This window comes from Galeopterus variegatus, unplaced genomic scaffold (genome assembly GCF_000696425.1).
Source record: "Galeopterus variegatus unplaced genomic scaffold, G_variegatus-3.0.2 Scaffold666, whole genome shotgun sequence".
Lineage (NCBI taxonomy): Eukaryota > Metazoa > Chordata > Mammalia > Dermoptera > Cynocephalidae > Galeopterus > Galeopterus variegatus.
In genome coordinates, this window is record NW_007726777.1 from 168,824 (window position 1) to 184,719 (window position 15,896).

General features: G+C 44.9%; 1 protein-coding gene across 4 annotated transcripts in view; it reads left to right on the forward strand.

Moving 5' to 3' along the window:
* Positions 1-15,896, forward strand: part of SLC20A2 (solute carrier family 20 (phosphate transporter), member 2) — a 96,386-nt gene that overhangs the window by 46,226 nt on the left and 34,264 nt on the right. For all 4 annotated transcript variants that reach the window (XM_008571198.1, XM_008571200.1, XM_008571199.1 and 1 more), the window contains 4 exons: positions 5,316-5,868; positions 10,588-10,728; positions 12,363-12,448; positions 15,192-15,288. In XM_008571198.1, coding sequence (XP_008569420.1) covers positions 5,580-5,868; positions 10,588-10,728; positions 12,363-12,448; positions 15,192-15,288 — 613 coding nt within the window. In that variant the 5' untranslated portion in view covers positions 5,316-5,579. The remainder of the gene's footprint in view (positions 1-5,315; positions 5,869-10,587; positions 10,729-12,362; positions 12,449-15,191; positions 15,289-15,896) is intronic.

Below are 15,896 nucleotides of genomic sequence, written 5' to 3' on the forward strand. Positions count from 1 at the left end.
GAACGAAAATAATAAGTAAAAACTGTCGCACAGTCCCCCGTCATGCAGTCATTCAGATTCCATGTGAACATCTCCAAGGAAAAGGTGCTTACGCTGCCTGAGGCAGCCTTTCAACTTTAAAAAAAATTTTTTTCCACCTAAGTCCTGTTGGACCTTCCAAGCCCTCTCCTCTTCAGGCCAAAATCACCCTAACTCCTTTAACTTTATCTCATTTTAATTATTTTTGCTGTTTCTTTCTTTATCCTTTAAAAATATATTTACTTAATAGATTTATATAATGCCTTCCAAGAGAGCGAAAGGCTGTGTGGAAAACATCTAAATAACAAAAAGTCTTTATGCACTGGAAAGAAATTTAAATGTCAGAATGAGAAAAATGCAGGAAGGAGAGTGAGTATAGCAAGACAGGGCCCTGGGATCCGCAGTGGAAACTTCAGAAAGAACAAAATAAGTCTGATCGTGTTCCATGAGTTCATGAAGGCCGTGATTGCCCTGCTCAGGAAAGGGTCAGAGATTTCCATTCGTTCTCCCTGCAGGGCAGTTCCGTGGTTCTCCAGGCTGCGCTGCCTCCTCCTGCTCCTGTGGTCTCTGCTGGACTAGAGAATAGCGTTGGCAGGACTTGAAGATATTGTCTGATCCTGGAACTTTCCGGGCATGAAGCCTCTGCAGCGTTCTCAGCAGTCCCATCTTCTTTGTTCCCCACCCCTCTCTCCCTTCTCATCACCAGCTTGGGCCAGGACCACAAAGAATCTCAGCTCCCAAAATAGGAACTATCTCATCAAGAAGGGCTGATGAGTGTCACACAGGAGTGTCTCTACCTCGTTTCTCACATGGTTTTCATTCGAGTACCTCCTACCATGGTGTGGACTAATAGTAACTAGAAAGTGCATTTCCAGACTCATTACTTAAACTTACTTTCATTTATGACAGTCACATCTTTAAAATGACTGGAATTGGACTAGAGTACTTCTAAAGTCCCTTCAAACTCTAATGTTCTATGACTAATTCTGTAACCCAAAACAGGAATGAAAGAGTAGTCGTAGGTTGTTTCTTGTAAGCACTAACCTCAAATACTGTTTTAGTAAAAAAGAGGCCTGCAGAGCACTTGGCACCATCTGCACATTTTTTATGCAGTTCAGTCCTGATGGCCAGACCTCAGGAGAAGCATGAGGCGTGAAGGCAGCGTCCCAGGGAAGGTCCGCGCGGGGCTGGGAATGGGCCTCTCGAGCCCTGCAGACAGCGTGCAACAGAAGGCTCCTTACCACGTGCTCAGATGCCAGGACAAAAGGGGACCCGTGAAAGCGAAAGACAAAGATAAACAAAAGGAATATATGATGGATTTTGTGTCTTGTAGTGAGCCCAAAGAAAAATTGCCTGAGAGGCTCAGGCTGAAGACATAGATTCATGGTAAATTTGTTTTGTTTATTAAAGAAAACGAATCATATTTTGATGGTACATTCCTATCTTTTTTAAAAAATGTACTTTCTTTTGTCATGTTTTGAAAGGGCTTTCAATGATAAAAGTGGTCATTTCTGTGGTAGAAAATTTTGGATAATGTCAAGAAAATGTGAAGAGCACCAGAGAGGCTGCTGCTTGCCTTGAGCGAGTTTCTTTAAAGTCTCACTGCCAGTGCTGACACCCCGCTGAGGTCCCATGGCACGTCTCACCTCCTACGCTGGCTTCTCACTTAGCCTTGCTGTGTTCCTGTGTCGTGAAGAGCTCCAGGGTCATTTCATCTTCCAAGTTGCCAGTATTCCCACAGCCATTCCCCATCTGGGGACATTTAGATGGTTTCCTTTTTCACGATCATAATAAATGACACTAAATAAACATCTTTGTACATCAGTATATGTCAGCATTTCAAATTACTTGCACATTTTCTCGAACTCTTGAGATTAACTTCACAAAGAACGCCCAGGCCCTAACCGAGACTGAGTGCTGACTCTGCCACACCCCTGACCCGGCCCGGCGAGGCCACAAGCACCTTCCTCTGAGAAAGTGAACACTGCAGCTTTGTCTGACTGTACTTATGGGAGATAACACGACAGCACTGAGGTTAGAGTTGGTGCTGGACTTGCAGACCAAGGTGGCACTTTTATTACAGTGTCCTCATGTACTCAGACTTTCTCTAATGGACTTCCTTGAAGCTCTTGGTGTTTGAAGTCCCCACAAGTCCAGATTTAAAGTATCTTCAATCTGTGGTCACTGTAGGAGTGATTGTCAGCTAAAGCGTTGACATTTGCCCTAAACTCAAGTGCTAATGAGTGGGTTTCAGCCTTTTGGAGCCTTGAGGCCATGTTAAAGACGTGCCCACTGGAAACCCTGCTTCCTTTTCCCTGTGGAAGCGGGACATCCCTGACTGGAAGGCGGGGTGGCCACCAGCCCACAGCAGGCCGTGCTCTCTCATCCCCAGCCGCGGAGAGTCTCGTCCCTTCCTGTGGCACTCCACACGGGCAGTGCGGTCAGCCCGCCCCTCCTTGACCTGTCTGTCACCTTCGGCGTGGTGAGAAGACCCGTCCCTGAGCGGGAGCTTATGGTTCAACTGGCCAGTTTCACTGTATCTCAGTAGAAAGTTCCTTTTTTCATTGAATAAGAGAACTATTCTTTCTTTTTAAAACTATGTACTGTGTATAACATCCTAGGGGACTGGGAGGAGGGTACACAATGCTTGCAATGTAGGTAAGGAAAAATATCAAAAGTGAACATTACCTTTTACAACAAGTATTGTTTTCTGCTCAGTTTTATTGAGGTATAATTTATATACAATAAAGTGTACAGTTCTGTGAGCTTTGACAAATGTGTACAGTCATGGAACCACCAGCACACTCAAGACGTAGAACGAGAGTTTCCCATGTGGACAAGCGTTTTCGTTTCTCTGGGGCACACATGCCTCAGGACGGGACTGCTGGGTTGTGTGGTGAGTGTGTGCTTCACTTTGTAAGAACCTGTGAAACTGTTTTCCAAAGTGACTTTACCATTTGGAGTGATTTTTTTTCTTGGCACCTTGAAGCGTTTCTTTTCTTTACCTCTTCCCCTCCCTCCACCTCTCACTCACAGTGTGTGTCTGTCTTTAAGCAAAGACAGGGCGGGCGAGGGTTTGTGCTTTGGGGAAGAGGAGCAGACTAGAGACTGTACCCACGTGACTGCTGGAGGGAACTGGGCATAGGACTGAGGGACAGAGATCCTGCTGGAAAGATTTTGGAACTTCAAGGTGTTATTCTTCCTGTGACTTCAGGTCTGCCTAGGCTAACCACAATTTACAAAGCACTTTTACTTAATTAGATTTGATCCTCCCAGTAATAGGTAAAGTATATGTATTGTCACAATCCCCGTTTTATACATGATGAGACTGGGTTTGGAAAGTGTATGTGAGTTGTCTAAGGTCAACTGCTAGCTAGTAGCAGAGCTAGGATTAGGCCTCCAGTTTCCTGACCATTGCCCCAGGGCTTTCTCTGCTGTGAATTGTAATAGTCATCACGGTTGATTCCTGGCACTTAGCGGGGACCTTTACGTTAATTACTTGCAGTTTGCACATAACAACTGGCTCCATACATGATCCCCATTTTCGGCTGAGTCATTCAGGGGACTTGCCCAGGGAGTGTGGCCAGTGGTCAGCTGCACTAGACCCAGAGCTGCTGACTGCTGGCCCTGTGCTCTTTGCCTCCTCCATGCAGGAGGAACAGACATTCCTCTTTTCACCACGGGAAGGAAAGGAGACGATAGCAAGCCTTTCTTCTCAAGCAGACGCGTATTGGACCTAGGCTCGTTGGCTCAGGGTATGAATTTGAAGGAGGAAAGACAAAGAACAGATATAATTGTGGAAGCAAGTTATCTAAGATGATCTAAGTAGGAGAGGGAATCTCTGGGCTGAAATGGTAGCAAGGATAACATAAAGGTGATTATATGGTGCTCAGTCTATGTTTGTCGATTTGTTCTTATATATTATTTTCAAATGAAAAGCATGTGGCCACGATGTAACAGTTTTGGGAGGAAAGGAAAAATATCCGTAACACTACCACTCAAACTCAGCTTCTGTGACAACTTTAGTTTACTACCTTTTGGTCTTTTTATATGTATTTTTTACATTGCCATAACCACAATGTATATAAAATTTTGTGTCCTGCTTTTTTTTTCTCAATATTGTTGATTGATCACAGTATTATATTGTATATGATGTGGTGTTTATTCAATTCAGTTCAGTAAGCATTTATTAAGAGCCATACCGCGCTAGGCACCATCCTGTGTGCCTGATACTCTTCAAAGGAAATATGCAGATTTTGTACCTTGACTATGTAGTAATAGAATACCATAGCTACAAAGCTTTTCACGAGATTTTTACTTGCTGAGTGTATTTTGCGGCATCTCCTCTCCATCGGAGTAATGGCATGGGGGAGGGGCTGCTTTTTTACAAGGTCAGGGTGTCGTTGCTTGATGGTGACATTTGAGCAGAAGCCTAAACGGAGCTAGGAGTGAGCTGTGCAGCTGTCGGGAGGATTTCTCCTGGCAGAGAGATCACCAGGTGCGAAAGGCCCGAGGTCAGAGTGTGCTTGGTGTTTTCAAGGAATGGCAAGGAGCCAGCCGGTTGGCGCAGAGGAAGGGAGGGCTGGCCAGGGGCGGGACAAGGAGATCGTGAGGGTCTTTCTGGCCATAACGAGGGCTCTGGCTTTTCTTAGTGAGATGGGAAGTAGGGGAATAGTGACATGATCTGACTCAGGCTTTATTCTCCAGCCTTCTCTGTTCTTTTCTGAGGCCCTTCAGGTCCCACCTCTGTCACCCTCTGGATAAGTGACTTTGTACCAGAGCCTGTAAACTTTCTTTAGATACTCATGTGATGTGCTCACAGCAAAGTGCACATTCCTTATGCGTAAATGTGCAGGTAGCTAATTAGCCACACCCTGTGGAGTCACAATACCAAATTTGGTTGTCACTTTTCCAAGAGCCTAGGTACATTCCCCATACAGTATTTGAAAAGCTATGTAACCTGAATTTCTCATTTCTTTGTCTTCTGCTCATTGAGGTCATTGTTCCTCTCTGAAAATAATGACCAAATGTGTTTTTCAAATTGCACAAAAAGCATAACTTGGGCTTACTGTCATCAGTCTGTAATTACTCGCATGCTTCAACCTCCAGCTTTTCTTTTTTTTGGTTGGGGGGGACGGGTAACCTAATTATAATCTTCTATGAATTGCTTTATGGTTAGATCTGTCACATGCCAAAGTTAGATCCCATTAGCAGGCTTAAAACATTTATTTCTGAAAGAACAAGCTGTTACAGGTTGCTTAGGGTAATTGATTTCTTTTGTTTTCTTTCTGTTACAGGAGGAGACATCACAGCTTTCCCAGATTGGGAGGAAAAATATGGAATGTGTTTTAACGCTGACTGAACACAACCACATGAACGGTACTGACAGTACTGTGAAAACCAGCAGTTAGCAGTTTGTTCAGGCTCTAACGTTGTCCAGCACTTTCCAGAGCAAACTCACCGTTTACAGGAACTCTCGGCCTTACGAAGTTTATAACCTCAAGCGTTGTTTGTCTTAAATATTTCCGCAAAAGAAAAGTACCTGGAGCCCACTTTCTAAAATGGCCATGGACGGGTACTTGTGGATGGTTATTTTGGGTTTTATCATAGCTTTCGTCTTGGCATTTTCTGTTGGTGCAAATGATGTTGCCAATTCATTTGGCACTGCCGTGGGCTCTGGTGTGGTGACCTTGAGACAGGCGTGCATTCTGGCTTCAGTATTTGAAACCACCGGCTCAGTGTTATTGGGAGCCAAAGTAGGGGAGACCATTCGCAAAGGTATCATCGACGTGAACCTGTACAACAAGACGGTGGAGAGGCTGATGGCTGGGGAAGTCAGCGCCATGGTCGGTAAGGAGCTTTATTCTTCACTCTGGCAGGGGCAGTGTCCCTGGCCTGCTTCCCTACAGTACTTTTCCCATACTCATCAATCTGATTGTGACTTAAGTATTTTCAAAAACTGATTCGATGTTTCGTATTTACTCTGTTACTCTTGCTCTGCATTTTAATTTGATTATGATTTTTTAAAGTGTTTAAATATCAAACATTTATTTTCTCAAGTTTTTCGCAAACTTGGTTGTTACAATTTGAGATATCAGCTAAATGAATACTTTTCACAAAGTACAGAAAAAGATATTTGTAGAATAGCTCTTTATTGTTTTAGGGTTGTGTGAAAGTTATTAAAGAAATAGCATGTCTAAGTGAATGTGTTATAAAGGTTTCTTATGCAATCTCCTTGAAGGTTGATTTATATTTTTTCTTAAGATTTTTCATCAATTAGGATGCAATGTTTTGAAAACTTAGATGTTAGAAAAACAATGTTTATTAAGTTAACTTTTGTATTCTCAGTTAAAGTTCTAGAGCAATTACCAAATGAATCTTAAGTGCTTGTGTTTCAAGAGATTCTGGTCTTCTGTGTTATTTGTAGTCCTTCTGTTGGCTTTTGTTTCGATTTTCTTATCCTACCTCTGGGCACTCCATTGGTATGTTCATTTTATTTTCCAGCCAGTAGAAAATTTTTATGTCCCCTGTTTATAGTATGAGCTTTTCTTGGTTGTCTAGATGAAGAGAAGTATTGAGGTGAATGAGTTACATGGTAGTTAACAGATTGACTGGCTGGACAGTGTGATTTCTCCATTGTCATGGTGACCGTGGACTTGACGCCCTGTGGGGGCCCCTCCCTCACTGCCCTTGCTCAGCTGGACAGAAAATTCCAAGCAGGAACGGTTCTGCGCAGCTGGCAGGACTCTTTCTCTGTTTGCCTCTGGGAAGATGAGGTCACAGTGGACAGCTGATCTATGCTGGTAGTTTGGTTAGGGAGAAGGGGGTCAGAGAGGAATTCTGTCACTTTCTGCTTTCAACAGGGCATATCCTTTTGTAGGAAGAGTCCTGAAGCAGGAGGTGAGAGGCTGGTGTACCAAGAACACAGTTCCATCCACAGGGCCCTAGTCGTGCGTTCTGTCACAAGCATTTCTTAAGCACCCAGAATGTGGAGATGATTCACCATATTTGGGATGGTCTGCTCTCTCTCTGTTACAGCCAGTCGGTCTGAGAAGTTGTTGAAGCAGAGACCGACGTGCTAAGGTGCTCGGTATCACTATGCGTGGCAGGCTGGTAATGCGTGCTAAGGAGTTCCTTTTCTCCACTTAACATGTTGTGTTGTACAGACCTAAGGTTCAAGATCACTTGACTTCAACAGCTATTGTAATTACTGAATCTTACTTACCGTCACTGAGTATATGTTTCTCAGCACAGTCAGATATAGTTGAAATTTCCCTTAGAAAAATAACTGCTAATGTGTAAAATTCACCCTTGATAGCCATGATAGATACTTAAGATTTAAACATATCAAGGTGAAGTTAAGATTTTTCCTGTCAGCATGATGTGGGCAAGATGTGTTGAAAGTATGGGAGAAATAAAGAAAAACGTGGACAAAATTAAATCTTTGCTGGATTTCTCCTTTTGTTGGAACAGTGGTGCGTATGGCAGAGACTTGCTGCTGAGGACCTCGGTGACAGGAAGTTCTGTAGACTGAGTTTCATGTCTCTGACTTTTCCTATGGACAGTAAAACTTGTCTGGTTCTTCAGTTTTCCCACCCCCAACTTTTGGCTCTTTACTGAAAGAATGAAGGATACTTACCTCAACTAGAATTTGGGTTTACCAAAGCAATTTGGGGTTTTGCTTAAATAACTTGATTTTGTTGGCTTTGGTTTCTTTTTTCGGGGGAGGGGAGGTTGGTTAGATGACTCTCAAAGCCTATTTTGTTGGGAATTTGTATGAGCTACCTAGATTTTTTAAATTGCGCTCTTTGCAAATGGGAGCTATGTAAATTTAAGGTGGTGGTATAACTATTACTGGCCCAAACCAAAGCTAGTTCTGTTCAAATGCCTGAACTCTCTCAATCTGCCTCTCCTAAATTCAGCATCCATTTTTTCTTCTCCCTCTATCCCCCTGCCCTTTTCTTCTATTTTATGTTCTCTTTTTTCATTAAAGTCCTCTCCCCAAGCCCATGGGCCTCTGTGCTTCCCGATAGATAGAGTTGTGTTAGGGTTGGGTAGAAGACGTGGTTCATGCCGCTGAACTTCCTGGACGAGTTACCTCTTGAGACTCTTGCTCAGCCCTACAGCAGCAGTCAGTCCACTTTGTACGAAACCACCAGGGTTTCCAGAAATCTACTGCTGAGAGTTCAAACGCAGCACCTTCTCATGCAAATACCACACTTTCATGAGCAAGCCATTTCCTGGACCACCCGGAGAAGTGCACAGTCCCCAAAAGGCCCTCCACACCCCCCACAGGCTGGAGCTGGCTCCGCCAGGTCTTCCGTCTGTCCGGACCTGTGGCCTCAACGATGCCCTCTCCCCACTTTCCCCCTGTTTTGTCTCTTTCCTCTTTGTAGGATGCCATCACCTTACATTGAAAGAGCTTTCCTTTTCCCGCGGTTGCTCCTAAGCTTATGTGGTCCCACGGCCTCCAGCTGCTCCCACTCCTCCCTGGTCCCCTTCCCTTCTTCCCTCACACGCAGCCCCTCTCTCCACCTTTCCTCACACACTCTCCTGCCGCAGGACAGATTTTATAAAGTCAGCCAGTGAAAGGATAGCGCTTTCAGGGAGGAAAATCACCTCGTCTGAATCCAATTGGGTGAATTTGTACCATCCTCAATTATTTTAGTTTTTGTAAGAATATAAATCATAAAGTTTATTTTTTTAGTTATTGTTCTGTGCTTTGAAACATGCCCCAAACTCTGGCTTTATTTTTAAAAACTAAACAGCTGGTTCCTGCAGAGCCCAGGCAGGCAGGGCTCAGGAGGGTGGCACGAGGACGTGTCCCGGGCAAGCCTGTGCTGCTGTGGAGTCTGCCCAGCTTGGCAGCACCAGGCTGCAAAAGGCCCTCCACACCCCCCACAGGCTGGAGCTGGCTCCGCCAGGTCTTCCGTCTGTCCGGACCTGTGGCCTCAACGATGCCCTCTCCCCACTTTCCCCCTGTTTTGTCTCTTTCCTCTTTGTAGGATGCCATCACCTTACATTGAAAGAGCTTTCCTTTTCCCGCGGTTGCTCCTAAGCTTATGTGGTCCCACGGCCTCCAGCTGCTCCCACTCCTCCCTGGTCCCCTTCCCTTCTTCCCCTCACACGCAGCCCCTCTCTCCACCTTTCCTCACACACACTCCTGCTGCAGGACAGATTTTATAAAGTCAGCCAGTGAAAGGATAGCGCTTTCAGGGAGGAAAATCACCTCGTCTGAATCCAATTGGGTGAATTTGTACCATCCTCAATTATTTTAGTTTTTGTAAGAATATAAATCATAAAGTTTTTTTTTTAGTTATTGTTCTGTGCTTTGAAACATGCCCCAAACTCTGGCTTTATTTTTAAAAACTAAACAGCTGGTTCCTGCAGAGCCCAGGCAGGCAGGGCTCAGGAGGGTGGCACGAGGACGTGTCCCGGGCAAGCCTGTGCTGCTGTGGAGTCTGCCCAGCTTGGCAGCACCAGGCTGGCCCCTCTTCTCACAGCACGCCCTGGGGGGTGGCGCAGGTCACAGCAGCTGCAGCTCAGAGGTCAGCACGCCTGGTGCACCCTGGGGCTGCTGTCCACGTAGCTTCACAATCGGGGACCTATCCTGACATCAGTGACCCTCTGTCACCCAGAGATCTTTGGAAGAAATGCCAGGGGGCTGCTTAGATGTGCTGCTGCTGCCAAGCAGCCAGGTTTCCAGCTAACATTTGGGATTACTAATGTGCCCAGCTTATCAGCCAAGCCCTCTGTTCCCGTACAGCTCTGTGCGAGCTTTTCAACAACTGTTTTCAGAAAGTGACCTCTCCCAGCTGATGCTTTTAATACTCACTGCGGAATGTGAACAGCTTATGAAAACGTCTGAAGTGAACTGTAGCCTGAAAGAACGTTAATTCTACAAAAGAGTGGTAAAATTGAGGTAAAAGGACACAAAACCAGCACTAAGGGATCCTCTTAACAACAAAGAATCAGTAGGCATAACAGCTCAGGCCAATAAAGGCCCAACATTCTGGGCACGCTCCGAGAACAGATGCCAACTTTGGGCTAAATATCACAGTTACTTCTCCTATGAGAGGCAAAAGTCAAAAGGCAGCGTGGTGTGGTACGCTCCTACAGAGACTGCCATGACAGCCAGTGTCCAGCCCTCCCCATTACGTGGACACAAGGTACCACTGCAACAAAATATTTGTCCAGTGCATCGCCTTTCTTCTCTTTCTGTGTTCTTTGAAGTCTTTAATCTCTTGCTTGGTTTTGGCCAAACTTCACAGCAGAACAAGTTCAGCATCAGCCCCTCCCCAACATGTACCAAAGGCAGCTCACAGCTGGCATCAGGAGATGTGTCCTTAAACACAGGACCACTGGCACCCCTTCCATGTGGGAGAAAGACATTCCTTTGACTAAAACCCATTGAGCGATTTTTGTCAGGACGTTAGCACTTTGTAAAGAAATAGTCCATAGAAAATTAAACCCAGGGAGATGTTGTTATGGAGAACAGCAGTGGGTTTCTTCCTTTCTGTCTGAGATGCTGTGCTGTGCATCTGATTTCTTTTTTCTTTCAATCTGTAGGTTCCGCTGTTTGGCAGCTGATTGCGTCCTTCCTGAGACTTCCCATCTCAGGGACGCACTGCATTGTCGGTGCCACAATTGGGTTCTCTCTGGTTGCAATTGGTACAAAGGGTGTGCAGTGGATGGAGCTTGTCAAGATTGGTAATTACCATTTCCTTTTACCTGTGAGAAGGAAAGTTTACCTTTTCTAGATTGTTTTATTAAAAGTTACTTTGATAATATATTTTTCTTTCAAATGTTAAGGTTTAGAAGACCTGCATGGTATATGGGTAATGCATTTTCCCTTAGAATTTCTGTGAATGGAGGGCCTGCCTGGTGGCACACTGCTACAGTGCGCCGCTTGGGTAGCACGGCAGCGCTCCCGCCGAGGGTTCGGATCCCACATACAGACCGGTTCCCGCTCACTGGCTGAGCGAGGTGCGGGCGCAACACCGAGGGTTGCGATCCCGTTGCCGGTCCCGGTCCGGTATGGGCGCGACACTGAGGGTTGCGATCCGTTGCCGGCCACGAAAAAAAGACAAAGAGAAAAAAAAAAAAAAGAATTTCTGTGAATGGAGACTGAACTGCTATGTGTTAGACAATTTTTTAACTCCACTCTTTTAAAATGTTACGTTGTCATCCAGTTTTGAATCAGTATCTGTCTGTGCTTCCCAGGCAGAAGAGAAATTTATTTGATTAAAAGCAGTCTGAAGGTCAGAGACTAGACCCAGTAAGGGAAATGCCTTGAATCCGGGAGTCAGAGTTCACGGTTGTGGGGAGCCACAGTGAGCTCAGTGTTGTTTAGCTCAGTGCACCCAGGAGAGTGTCCAGGCTGCCCCAAGGAGGAAGCAGGATTCTGGTATTCCTTCTAGGCCGTACATGCCTTTCAGGGACCAAAACATAGGCCTGCATACATTCTGAGAGGTCTGACCACTTGTTTCCTGAGTCTGCTTTTAGCAAGAGGTAAATCCATTCAGTCCTCAAAGAACCAACCCACCCATGACGATATGTACTCTTTCATCCCGTCTCCATCCTGTGGGTTGCTCTTTTTTTTTTTTTTTTTTTTTTTTTTTAATCAGAGTCACAGCAACCATAGGAGCCCTAGATCACACTGGGTCCCTTACCTGCCAAGCTGGGACCCAGGCCACCAGGAAGATCGCCTTGCATCCCAGGCTTCTAGAACAGTGGTTCTCAACTATGGTTGCACTTCAGAATTACCTGAGTGATTTAGAAATACCAGTGCCCAGACTCCATTCCAAATCTTTTAAATTAGAATTGTGGGGGTAGAGCCAGAGCATAACTAATTTTTGAAAACTCCCCAGACAGTTCCAGTGAGTAGCCAGAGTTGGGAATTACTTGGCTAGAGGCTGAAAGTTTCAGCGTTCTGGAAGTAGTGGCTACTCTCGTTGGGAAAGTAAGATGGAAGTTGGTCCACCTTTTAGATAACCCTTAGCGTCGGAACCAGGACAGCCTCCATGTGTATTGATAAGAAGGGCGGGCAGAAGCTCACTGGGAAGCAAGAGAATCTGTCCTCCGAGGCCAGAGCTCGGGGCAGTGGCTCCCTGACTGTGTGTTGACAGTGCGATCAGTTATGTGTGACTGCGTGCCTGCGTCTGAGTGTAGCTACACATGCGCTGAGTCACGAGGACGCGTTAGGTTCTGAATTAATGTAAGGGATTCTGGAAATATTTATTAATGTATATGATATACTTTGGTTATCATTGTATTGTTATCAGTATGACCATAATTATGTATGAATTTTAACATTCATTAGATTTTTTTTTTTAATTATTCAGTTGCTTCTTGGTTTATATCTCCACTGTTGTCTGGTTTCATGTCTGGCATGCTGTTTGTACTGATCAGAATTTTCATCTTAAAAAAGGTAAGTGAGGCCGCTATTTTTAATTAAATTTTAGAACTAATTTTGGTTCTACTTGATAGAAACTAATAGTGAGAGGGGTTAGAGAAATAATTGTATTTATATATTGTTGAGGCATAACACCCTGGAGTTAGAGTCAGATGTTGTTATAAGTAGCCAGAAAGAGCCAAGATAAATTACCCAGAAACTCCCCCAGAAACCAGCATTACAAATATTGTTTCTTGGCTCTGTGACTTAGTTCATTAGGCATCACTCCCAGGAATTGTGCTCAGACCTCAAAAAAGAAAGGTAATTATTTCCTGAATGTTAAACAGAATAGAATGAGTAGGTGTTAAGATTTTGAAATGGACCGTCATTAAAAACAGCTGGAGAATGTCCTTACCCAAATATAAAGGTATTTTCCTATTTTTTTTATTGGCAAAAGTAAGCTTGAAACACTGACTTAATTTGAAGAAAGGATAGGAAGAAGGAAATATACCTTCTGAAGGTACATTTTGTCTAAAAAATAAAATAAGATTAAAACTAGAATTTACCGAGATCAGTGTTCTAGGAAAAAACTCGATTGTCTTTTTCACTTGACTGTCACAGGCTGGTTCAGGACTTCACAGGCGGTAGAGCCTGCCTTTGATTGTCGTGTGACAGCACACACCCACCCGGCACGCCGGGGCCCTGCCTTCCCCCACTGGGTCCTCGCTTGAAAACGCAGTTCTTTTTCCTCAGCATCGCCCAGGAGCCCGTTGAAGGGCTCATTCTCTTGCATAAGTACAATCTTGCCATCGTCATGTCTTACCATTCCTTCTCCTGGGCTCCAGCCACACTGGCATTTGATTGCATCTTGGAAAGTGCCACCTTCTCTTGCCTGCCAGCCTTCATTCACCCTTTTACTTCCTCCACCTGGATCCATCCTCACGTGGCAGACTGCTGCTCAGCCCTCAGGGGTCACTCCCTAGGAAGCCTCTCCTCTTCTGGTTGGTTCCCTCTCTCTCGTAGTCCACAGCACTGTGTACTTTCTTACTGTCGCACTTAGCGTGTTGTGTAGTGTTTCATTTCTTGCTTCAAGCCTGTTCGCTATTTGACTGTCTGTGAGAGTAGAAACCACGACTCTCTTGGTCACTTTTGTATTCCAGTGCCCAGGACTGTGCTTAACACTAGTGTTTGTTAAGAGGGCATGATGAATGCTTGGATGGGTGGCAGGTGATAAGTGGGTGGGTGGGTGGATGGATGGATGGATGGATGGATGGATGGATGGAAGGAAGGATGGAAAGGAGAAGGGAGAGAGAGAAAGGAATAGGAGAGAAGAAAGGAGACATGTCTCAATGAGACGTGTCATTTGAGTTTTAGGAATGGTTTATTTGAGAAAACGTAAGGTGATTCAATTAAAAAACACAAACTCAGTACTATACACTTTCAAAAGTTATGGGTTAGGTGTCTTTCTTTTGCAACTGTTGTACCCAAGAAAATAATGCTCTGGAAACCGGAGGCAGCAGGCATTTGAGCATCCCAGCTCTTTGTTTTCAGTTCAGCCTGGGTTCTTCTCATGTGATACCTCACAGGTTAAGACACTGCTGTGTCCCTCAGCCCTCGTTCCAGCCCAGTGGACTTAGGGCTTAGGACCCTGCTCTCACTGGTTCTTACACCTCACTGTCATTCAACCCAAGCCTCTGACAAGAGCTGAGACTACTCGAGACATTCCAGGACAGGTTCTGGGTGAACTGTGCTGTTGTGCAAACACACATAGTTTCCACCTGCGTTTGCATCCAGCAGTCTGTGTCTTCGAGACAGTCTTCACTTGCCCACACTTCTGTAGTTTGCTCCAGTTTTTAGACCTGACTTTTCCTTTATCGTGGTATGTTCACACAAATGTGGAAGGGTGTTTCACAAAGTTATTAGAAATTAGTCCCCTTTTGAATTGTTTAAGCAGCATTTATGTACCATTGCTGTAGTGAGGAGTTCCTGGCCCGTACTTTTGCTTCAAAATCCTCTGTAGATCTGCTTAAAACTCTAAATTTCTAATATTCTCTCGGATGTTATTTAACCTAAAACACTCGCAGTATCATTTTTTGTTGAAGTATTAGATTTAGGGAATGTTGTAGCAGGCTAGAGTTGTAAATAAGTGTTTTATTAGACAAAGAACCCATAGTTCTTTTAACTTTTAGTAGTTGAAAGTTAAATGCTATACCTTGTGGAAAGATTTTGGAAATCATAGGACTTGGTAATATGTACAGCTAAATTGTACTGTGTGGTGCAGTGATGCAGACCTAATGGTGAGGCAGTGATGTGTGAGTCATTTGACCCTCTTAGAGAGTCATCAGAAGTCAGAGTCTCCAGTATTCATTGAATGTAGCCCTCTAGGGCCAATTCTGGACTTAGCTGGAGCTTTTGGAGCTCCACAGGTTTTGAGGAATCAAATGCTGAGCTCTGGTCTTCTGTCCCCAAGAACTGACCTAACCCAACAGTTCTTTTCTGTTTCTGATTCTGACATCAGCTCATGTGATTCTCGTGCTTTAATGTGTCTGCGGGCCACAATAGTGGACTCTTTGAAATTGCATTTGTGTAGAAGAGACGGCTCCAGCTGATGCCATTTCTGTAGCTAAGCGGCAGGTCACAGGCAGTGACACGCCAGCCTTTCTGGCCATGCTGGGGTTTGGGAAGACTTTTCTGTAACAGTGTTTTGTATCATTTTGTGTGTGTTGGCTCCAGGTGCTCCTTGAATCCTGACCTCCCACTTTGTCTCATTGTTACGCAGGAGGACCCTGTCCCCAATGGCCTCCGGGCACTCCCCGTGTTCTATGCTGCCACTATAGCGATAAACGCATTTTCCATCATGTACACAGGAGCACCAGGTAAGAATCCCTCGGAAGTGTAAATCCAGCAGAAAGGTGCATTATATTCCAGCAGTGTTGATTTATTTAGTGTGGTGGTGGCGCTGGTAAAAAGAGGAGTGGGTGCATTTTCATGTATTAAGTACCGAAGAGATATGTGAAGTACAAAGGCAACAGACTTTCAAGTTCAAAAAATTTTAAATCCCCATTCTGCCGTTTACACAGCTGTGTAGCCTTGGCAGCATATTCAGTCTCTGCAGTCTCAGAACGTGGCCTCACAGGCCTTCTGCCCGCTGGGCCGCTCAGGGTGGTGAGAGGCTGTGCGTGCGGGCTAGGAGCGGTGCACGTGTCGGCGATGCGGCAGGGGGCGCTCTAAGGCAGTCTGTGGCTGCACATACGCGCATGGCACTCCCTGGGAATTGTCAGGCCGGCGACTGCACAGGCTAGAAGCTACGCTTGGGTCTGTTAGATACTGAAGCCAATGATGATTTCCTGTTCAGAATTATTCCTTTTCTTCCCATGCTAATGACTTTTGTTCTTTTTAATAAGAGTTCAGGGTTTTGGGGGCTCAGTTAAAATTAATTCTTTTCTTTTACATTCTAAATAGGAAAAGAAAGAAACGTAATGTA